Source organism: Gekko japonicus, unplaced genomic scaffold (genome assembly GCF_001447785.1).
Source record: "Gekko japonicus isolate JY-2015 unplaced genomic scaffold, Gekko_japonicus_V1.1 scaffold1411, whole genome shotgun sequence".
In the NCBI taxonomy this organism is placed as follows: Eukaryota; Metazoa; Chordata; class Lepidosauria; order Squamata; family Gekkonidae; genus Gekko; species Gekko japonicus.
The window spans coordinates 325,630-335,138 of record NW_015170323.1 but is presented as its reverse complement, the minus strand read 5'-3'; the positions used below and the strand labels follow the sequence as shown (position 1 = coordinate 335,138).

At 49.5% G+C, this 9,509-nt stretch overlaps 1 protein-coding gene across 1 annotated transcript in view; it reads right to left on the bottom strand.

Moving 5' to 3' along the window:
• MAG (myelin associated glycoprotein) overlaps nt 1-8,839 on the bottom strand; it is an 18,321-nt gene extending 9,482 nt beyond the window's left edge. Inside the window, exons 1-6 of the mRNA XM_015418085.1 lie at nt 8,791-8,839; nt 7,548-7,916; nt 6,314-6,610; nt 5,533-5,790; nt 3,928-4,188; nt 3,017-3,304 (exon numbers count right to left, since the gene is read on the bottom strand). Coding sequence (XP_015273571.1) covers nt 3,017-3,304; nt 3,928-4,188; nt 5,533-5,790; nt 6,314-6,610; nt 7,548-7,916; nt 8,791-8,839 — 1,522 coding nt within the window. The remainder of the gene's footprint in view (nt 1-3,016; nt 3,305-3,927; nt 4,189-5,532; nt 5,791-6,313; nt 6,611-7,547; nt 7,917-8,790) is intronic.
• Between the last annotated feature and the right edge of the window lie 670 nt (nt 8,840-9,509).

Sequence of the window (9,509 nt, the reverse complement as noted above, 5' to 3'; positions counted from 1 at the left end):
CTGTGTGATCGCACCTCTGGAGTCGAGTCACTTCTGGTTTAAACCCCCTCCCCACTCAAAAGCTGCCCGAGGCTTCCACTTTTCGCCCACCATTTTAAAAAAAGTGTTGGCTGTGTGCGCATAGGTGGAGCTCTGCCACCGTGTTGTTAAAAACAATGTTTAAACGGTGCCTAGTTTTAGCCTTTAGATGAGTTCGGGATCTCACAGAGGCCATTTTCGGGGTAAAAGTTTAAAGGGAAGTGTTCCTTTAAAGTTTAAAGGGAAGTGTTACAGCAGCCGGGTCGAAGTGGAAATCGCTGTTCTGTGCACGCGTGAAAATTTTAGTTTTACAGATGGCTGCCTGTGCGCATGCCCAAACTGAGAGAAAAAACAACACCGATGCATGGCGGGGAGCAATGTGGCTGCGGAGTGATCCGGAGCAAGGAGGTGAGTGTGATCGCGATTCTCCAGGTTAAAAAAAAAACGCATCGGGGCCGGAGCAGTTTAACCCGCTCTCAGCATGCTGTCTGACCGCACCTTATGAGTCCACTCCTAAGCAGAGTTACCCCGTAAACCTATAAAGGTCAATGGGCTCAGAAGGGTACAACTCTCACTTCGGACTGGAGAAGTCCAACGATAATGTGCTGGGGGACAAGGGTAAGGCACTCACAGTGTACTTTTTGGAGGGAGTAGGTATGGTTTTAAATCGACTGCTCCCCTTTGCTCTCAACTTGCGTATCTGTAAATAAACAGATACCACCAAAAAATACTCTCGCGCTCTCTCCTTATAAAGGAACAGACCCTGTAGGGGCTTCCCTTGGAACTTCCCGCCATCATATAACCATAGGAAATGGCCGGCATGTGGCGTCACGATTAGAGAGTTGGAACAGGATTTGGAAGACCCTGGCTGGAATCGCCCCTCGGCCTTGGGAGTTTGCTGGGTGACCTTGGGCCTCACCTACTTCAAAGGCTGGTGGCTCTTATGAGGATATAACAGAGGACGATGGGTTCCCAGCAGGGAGAAAAGCCGCACCTGAATAAATACATAAAGCTGCCTTATATGAATCAGACCTTTGGACTACACAGCTCAAGCGGTTAGCTGTTCTGACTGGCAGCAGGCTTCCATGGCCTCAACCCTGAGAAAGGTCTTCCCCCTATACTTGATTTTGGAGATCCTTTAATTGGAGCTGCCAGGGATTACAGCGGGGACCTCCAGGCGTTCTACAGCTAAGAGGTGTTTCCCTTTACCTATTATGGAATGTGGGGAAAACTGTAGATAGAAACAGCTTAACACTGAGACGTGGCAGCCAGGAACACAACCCAGGGCGAGGCAGTGGAAACAGGAAAGGGAAAAGCAAAGGACCGATTAGCGGGTCTCCATTGGCTCGTTGTGACCCGTAGACCATCTTGTTGAGGAACAAAGGTATAACAAAGCGGATAAAGTCTTGGCGCTCCGCCGTGACCTCCCCGCCACACTTGATACAGTGAGTGAGCTTGAGGCCCATTGCATGTCTTTGGATTCGATCCTGGATCGCTTCAGCCCCCTCAGTCTGGAGGAAGTTGACAGTTTACTCGCAGCTGTGCGCCCAACCTCTTGCAGTCTTGACCCATGCCCTTAACTGGCTTATTAAATCTGGCCGTGAGGGGTTTCGAGGTGCCCTAAGGGAGATTATCAACAAGTCCCTCTTAGAGGGGCAATTCCCTGGGGCACTCAAGGAAGCGATGGTCCGTCCTCTCTTAAAAAAGCCATCTTTAGACCCGGCCGAATTGGCTAACTATGTCCCCGATGTTATTTAACATCTATATGCGCCCCCTCGCCCAGATTGCCTGGAGGTATGGGCTTGGATGTCACCAATATGCTGACGACACCCAGCTCTATCTGATGTTAGGTGGCCAGTCGGACTCCAGACCAGATGAACTGGATGGCGCTTTGCAGGCCGTGGCTGGGTGGCTCAGACTGAGTTGGCTGAAGATGAATCAAGCAAAGATGGAGGTCGTGTGCCTGGGTCGGGGCGGTCCCCACCCCCGACCTTTGGGGGGGGGGCTCACTGGTCCTGGTGCCGGAGGTTCGGAGTTTGGGAGTGCTCCTGGATGCCTACCTTACCATGGAGGCCCAGGTAGTTGCCACTGCCAAGTCGGCCTTTTATCATTTGAGGCTGATTAGGCAGTTGGTTCCCTTCCTTGACCATGCTGACGTGGGTACAGTGATCCACGTGATGGTCATCTTGAGACTAGACTACTGTAACGCTCTCTACATGGGGCTGCCTTTGTCGTGGATCCGGAAGCTGCAGCTAGTGCAGAATGCCGCAGCCAGGCTGTTGATGGGTCTCCCTAGATGGGAGCACATCCAGCCTGTGCTGAGGACACTGCACTGGGTGCCAATAGCATACCAAATCCGCTTCAAAGTGCTGGTTCTTACCTTTAAAGCCCTATATGGCTGGGGTCCAACATACCTACGGGACTGCCTTTCCCCGTATATACCCCAGAGAGCACTACGGTCTGGGTCTCAAAATCGGCTGACCCTCCCTGGCCCGAGGGAGGCCAGGCTAGCTGCTACTAGGGCTAGGGCCTTTTCGGTGGTGGCCCCTACCTGTTGGAACAAGCTCCCAGAGGTGATCAGGGCCCTGCGGGACCTTTCACAGTTCCGCAGGGCCTGCAAGATGGAGCTCTTCCGCCAGGCATACAATTAGTCCCCCCCCAGTGCACGGCCCGTAATGTTAACATCGAGCAGCTGCCTCAAGAATGAGCAGAATAACATCTAAACACTTTACATGGAAAACATTGAAGCACTTTGTTAAAAGCACTTTATTCGTTTGATTTTTAACTGCCGCCAGTACACTGATATTTTGTTATGTACTATTTAAATGCTGTGTTCTAATTCTGTATTATTTATGTTTGTATTGTTGTATTTGTTGTTGGAAACCGCCCTGAGCCTGCTTTGTGGGGAGGGCGGGGTATACGTTTGACTATAAATAAATACATAAAACAAACAAATAAATAATAGACAGGGGGGACTGTGGCCAGCGGGGGCTCTCACTGGAGTGGTGGAATTGGAGCTGCTGGTCCTTGGTGCCGTAGAGGTTCCTGGCGGAGCAGACGATGTACAGCTGAGAGTCCACTTCCCCCCGCAGGGTGAGGATGCTGGTGATGGTGTAGCCGGTTCTCTGAGAGTACACAAACTCCCGGTCGGTCTCGTTCACTGTCACGTTGCGGGTGGGCAGCTTGAAGACGATCACGGCCTCTGGGTTTGATTTCGCCGCACAGATGCACTGCACCGTGTCCCGTGCGGCCGTGCACTTGGATTCCGGGAGGATGAGGGGGGCAACTAAAGGGCGGGGAGGAAAGAGAGAAGTGGAACGATTCCAACAAGACAGCAGTTTTCCCAATGCATCTCTATAGCTAATTGTGCTACCACCAATAAGTGCAACAGTGGCTCAGTTGCAGTTGCAAAGCAACATGGTATACGTTCTCTTTTGTTGTGTTGGGTGGGAACCAGGTTCTATTGGCAGTTTTCAGTGATCCCTCCCACTTCCCACTTCGTAACCTCCTCCTGTTGTTTTCCAGGGTCCCCTGTCTCCCAGGAGCAGCATTTTGTGGAGATCAGTGGCCTGCAGTGGGAGGGGACAGGTGGAAAGTTTCTTTCCACTCATAGGAAATTGAGTCTGGATCAAGCCCCTTAGTATTAAGGGCGAGTGTGTTTGCAGGAACAGTAAGGATCGTCCCATGATGAAGCAGTAATGCTAATGCAATGGATCGTCCACCTCTGCAAGACCCTGCTGCTCCAGAAGCTACAGAGAAAGGAAGGTGAGGTGGGGAGACAGACAGCTCCATGCTTAATCAAGCAGTGGCATTCTGCACATGCCCCAATGCACTCTCTCCCTTTCATTATCATTTGGCTTGCTTTAAATGTCTTTGTTATTCAAACGAACCCCTAAGGCCAATGCTCACATTCAATGGTCAGGTTGAAGGCACTGCCGCTTTGGCCAAACTGGTTCTCGGCGATGCACCAGTATTCGCCGTCATCCTCGTGCGTCACGGATGAGAACTCCAGGGCCAGCTGGCTACTGTAGACCACGGTCTTCATGACCTTCTTCTCCTTGAAGATGGTGATGATGGGTTCAGGGTTGCTCTGCGTGCTGCACAGGATGGTCACAGGATCTCCCTCGACTGCTATCACCGACACGTTCACTATGGGCTTCCAAGGTGCATCTGAAGAGGGGAGAAAGGGTCAAGGGAAATGCGCATCTTTTACCCTAACGGCAACGCAAAGAAGAATCCCAAAATTTAGAACATTTTCAGAAGACTCCCTGACCAATGTTGTATTTACACCCTGCAAAACAGAAACAGAATGAGAAGAGAGCTTTAGCACCCGTTAGGATACCTTCAGGCCGTGATAGGCTTAGCATGATATGTCCACGTCCCGTACTCAATTGATCAATATTTTATGGTTGTCCGTGGCCCGAAGGACATCTGGCTAGTCTTAACTAGGGCCAGGTGGAACAAGCTCCCATTTGAGATCAGGGCCCTGCGGGATCTCTTACAATTCCACAGGGCCTGCAAAGCGGAGCTGTTCTGCCGGGCTTTTAGTTTTTAGTTGTGGCAGCGGGCGTCCTAATTCCATTTCTGGCCTTCCCTTCTGATAACCCTAGCCTAGTGGTTAGTGGCTTGATACTCCACAACACCGCCCAGGTTTCCATTTGAGCGTCACCACCGAGGCAACTTTTGCTTTGTTTTTTCCCATGGAATTTATGGAATTTTAAAATTTTAGTTGTTTGAATTTTTATATTGTCTCTTTCTCACGATACTTATGTGACCTTGTAAGCAGCCCTGAATCTGCTTGCAGGGAGGGTGGGATACAAATTGAAGAAATAAATACATAAAAATAAAAATGGCATCGCTTTTGTGAACCTCGAGGCCTTGATTCTGGAGCTACGGTGTGACAAAATGACTGCATTCCTGGCTTTTCCAAGTTGGACTGAGCAGAGCGGAAGCCAAGTTGGAACATCGTTTCAGAGTGAACCCAATTCAAAACATCCCCCCCAAGGAGACTTATACAGCCATCCTAGGAAGCTCATCACACATTGGGAGCTTCTGCATTGGCTTTTCCCTCCGTTTTACCAAACCCACATTGGAACAGAAGTTCCACTCTGCATTGCATGCTGCTTTCACTTTCTTTGATCACTGGATTTTACAGTACCCTCCACACTGCATGCCGCTTTCACTTTCTTTGATCGTCGGGTTTTATGGTACCTTCTCCATAGATTTATGGCCATTCAGGGGCGACTTTGCAGTCAGTACGGGGTTGGCCTGGGGTATTTGGATGTGGTTTTGAGCTGCACTTTTCCCTCCCAGTTGAGGAAATGTGGAGCGAATGCTAGATGCAGAATCGCCCATTGATATCCAGCCAGTTTGGTCACTCTCCAAAGCTGTTGGAGGACTAATCCCACACGATCAGCATCTCAGTCCCCCACCCTGAGCACTATACCCTATTTCTCTTCCAAGAACCAGACCTTCCCCCCCCCCGCACTCAGTGCTGAAAGGCCAGCCACTCACACATCACGGTCAAGGCCAGCGTATGGTTCTCCTTCCCGTAGATGTTCTCAGCCACACAAGTGTAGATGCCGTCTTGCAGGTAGGTTACATTTTCCAGACGCAGCGTGAGGCTCCCGCCAACCTCTTCATACAGAAGGTCGTCTTCCCTGAGCCACGAGATCAGGGCCAGGGGATTGCTGTCCACGGCACACACCAGTACCACTGGCGAGCCCTGTATTACCTCTGCAGAGGAATTTGCTTGCACGATTCGGGGTATGTCTGCAGAGGACAACAAAAGAGGTCAGCATCGGATAGATTGTCCAGTTTCTTACTGCAGCCGTTAGAGCTAGAAACTTGCTTTTAAAAAAAGAGCAAAGGGACCAACTAGACCAGAGTTCCTCAGCCTTGTTAAGACTGTGGGCACTTCTGGAATTTTGAGAAAGTGGGCACCACCTTAAAATGGCTGCCGTGGCGGGACAGCTACAGAACCTTGGGAGGTTTGAAGCCATTGTCCTGTTGATGGGGGCAGATGTTTCTGAATGGGTGTTCCCTGCAAACCTAAAGGCAATGCCTCCTCGGGTCTTCTGAAGTACTTCCTGATCTAGCGAGTTGGATGATGGTCAGGTGCTTTAAGAAAGAGGGGGCTGGGAAAACCAGTTGGGCGCCAGGGAACCCATCAGTATGCACTGAGGATTACAGTGCCCAATGTTGGCGAATCACTGAACTACATGCTTTAGAGGAGATCTCCAGCACCAGGGTGGTGGGTTGCCTTGGTGACAGTCACTTAGCAACACGGACTCACATTTGACATCCAGGATGGAGACAGCATCAAACTCGAAGGTGGTGTTGACATAGTTGACCTTGCAGCCCAACTCCTGATGGTTGTTCTCACGCGAAGGTAGGAACTTGAGCATGGAAATGAGGGACCAGGTGCTGCCCTCCTCTTCCACCTGCCCGTAGACCGAGTACTGAGACAAACCCTCGTGGTTTGTCCACGAGATGATGGGCTTCATCTCAGGGCAGTTATCGGGCACCACACAACGCAGCTCCACCTCTGATCCTTCCACCACTTCTGGTGGGGTCACAATGGTGGGTTTGTCTGTGGGGTTGAAGGCATGATAAGGAAATAGGCACTTCTGTAACCACCTGCACTTCCACCCCTGTTAGGGGTCTAGTCATTGACTACCCCTAACTAATCGCCTCTCTCTGAAAGCTCATCCACCATTATAATATTTTCCCCGAGGAATCCCTCAAGGTTTTTTAGAAACTTTTCAGGGTTTATCAATGAGAAGTTTGGTAACAGAGGGCAGACTTCCCTGCAAGAAAGCTTACTCAGTACTCCTGATCTTACCCTGTATTAAAGCTTCAGTTCTGCATGCAGATTGCCCTAGATTCAATTTCTGGCATCACCATTTAAAAGGATCAGGTAGTAGATATTGTGAAAGACCTCTGCCTAGAACGTGGAAAGCCTCTGCTGATCAGAGTAGACAATACAGATCTTTATAGACCACTGATCTCACTGAGGATAAAGTAGCTTCATGGGTTAAGCGTAAATCAACAGATTTCTAGGCTGTGTTCTTACTTCATTGACTAGCCTTGCAGTATTCCTAGATGAAGACCATTTCCACAGTAGTGATATTCCCCACACTGACATTTTTAAAGATATGCATTATGTGAAATTTTCCATAGTAGATTTTTTCTCACCAGGTGCAAACCCCGAAGTTTTCTCCTTACCTTGCATTTTCGGAACTCGCTAAAACAGGGGATTCCTAAAACGTGGGGGAAGGAGGAGAAAACGTCAGGTTTGCATCTGGTGAGTAAAAATCTACTGCGGAAAATTTCACATAACGTGCAGTTTTAAAAACATCAGTTCGCAGAATTTCACTACTGTGGAAATGGTCTCAGATAAAGCAGAAAGCTCCCTCTTCTCTTAACTCCCAAGTTCCACCACTGAGGCCAGATGGAGTTAGAGGCAGGAAGTCAGTCACAGAACTGGTGTTGGCCAGCAGTGTTACTACCCCCCCCCCAGTACTCACTGATAATCTCGAGGTTGCAGTGCTCCGAGTAGGTGTACTGATTGTAGCCGCCCAGGTCCCCACGGAAGTAATATTTGCCAGTCAGCTCCGGGCTGAGGCGGGTGATCTGCAGAGTGCAGTTGCGAGTGTTCAAGTCTCCCAGCAGCCGGGTGCGCCCGAGGTAGCTCTCGTGGACAATGTTGGTGCGAGACTTGTAGACCACCGGAGGGTAGTTTTTGGGGTAAGGGCTGTTGAAGTACCAGATGCCGTGCACGACCGATGGGCGCAGCTCTTCAGGGTAGTTGAAGCGGCAGGGGATGACCACGCAGGTGCCCTCGAAGGCAGGAATGTTCTCTGGCATCCAGGCACTCCACGGCCCAGGTAGAACCCCTTCGGACAAGAGAGGAAGAGAGAGATGACAGGGATTGGTAGGATTGGGTAGGAAACACAGGTTTCTCCTCAGTCTCTTCCTATTCAAGGGTCTAAAGCAGCAGAACAAAGTCTGAGTCCAGTAACACTTTTAAGACCAACAAAGCTTTATTCAAGGTATAAGTACACATCCTCAGGTAGGATGTGTTATCTGAGGATGTGTGCTTGCGCATGAAAGCTTATACCTTGAATAAACCTTTGTTCGTCTTAAAGGTGCCACTGGACTCAGACTTCGTTATCCAAGGGTCTGTTCCTTTCTCTGTAATAATTCCTGTTTGTTTGGCCTTGCGATATGTACTTTATTTTACGTTACTACTGGTTAAAACGTTCAGTCTCCAAGTCTGTACAATTAATGATTCGATGAGTGAAATGTAGCCACCAAATATGTACAGTGGTCTAACAAAGACCTTTTTTTGCTCTAAACTTGAGAATGCAATTCAGGGCAGTTGTCAGACACCTAATAGAATTCAAGGCTACATTCAGTGTGCCAGGCCCCTACGAATGCAGGAGAAACATGGGTGGTGGCAGCGCATATGTAACATAACTGGTGGGAAGGGGTTATAGTATACAAATTGTGCAGGTGAAGCAGGGAGAATTAGCAGAGAGATTTTGCAGGCCACATTCTGATCTGGGAGACCCAGGTTCGAATTCCCACTCTGCCATAGAAGCTTGCTGGATGATCTTGGGCCTGTCTTGCTGTCTCAGCCTATCCTACCTCACAGGGTGGTTGTTGTGAGGATGAAATAGAAGAAGGAAGGATGAAGTGGAAGAGCATTGTACTCTACACTGAGTCCCTGCAGGAATAAAAGCAAGGTAAAAATCTCTACGTAAATACCTTTCAGTAGCATCCAGAAGACCGGGAGAGTCTTGTAAAAGAACTTCATGTTGCAAACTTATGACGAATGGTGAGAAGATTGGCCTGTGGGAGAGAATGAGAAGCAGGCTTGAGTTGAAGCAAGAAGGACCACGGGACTCTTGGGAACAATAAAGGACCAAGTCTAATAGTTGAGAGGTGGCAAGGAGAGACCTTTACAAGGAGCCCGCCGAGCAGCTAAGCCTCAGTTCTTCTAGGGGTTTCCTAAGGGAAATGTCTTTGTGGGGCAAACAAACCAGCTTGCCAAATGAATAAAACAGAAAAAGACCAGAACACTGCCGAAGCCAAAATGGACTCCATATGGACCCTCACAAAACCCAGTATTTTAGAAGGGGAACGTACACAGACCCTGGAGAGCTGCTACCAATCTGAGTAGAAAATACTGACCTTGATGGACCAAGGGTCTGATTCAGTAAAAGGCAGCTTCATGGGTGTTCACGTGTGGCTGAGTGGGAGAGCATCTGCTGGGCATGCAGAAAGTCCCAGGTTCAGTCCCCGGTATCTTCCGTTAAAAGGACCAGGCAGTAGGTGATGTGAAAGACCCGAGACCCACGAGATCTGCTGCCAGTCTGAGTAGACAATACTGGCTTTGATGGACCAAGAACTGAGCAGTGACTCACGAAAGCTCCTACCCCGCCACAGATTTTGTTAGTCTTTAAGGTGCTCCTGGACGCTCGCTC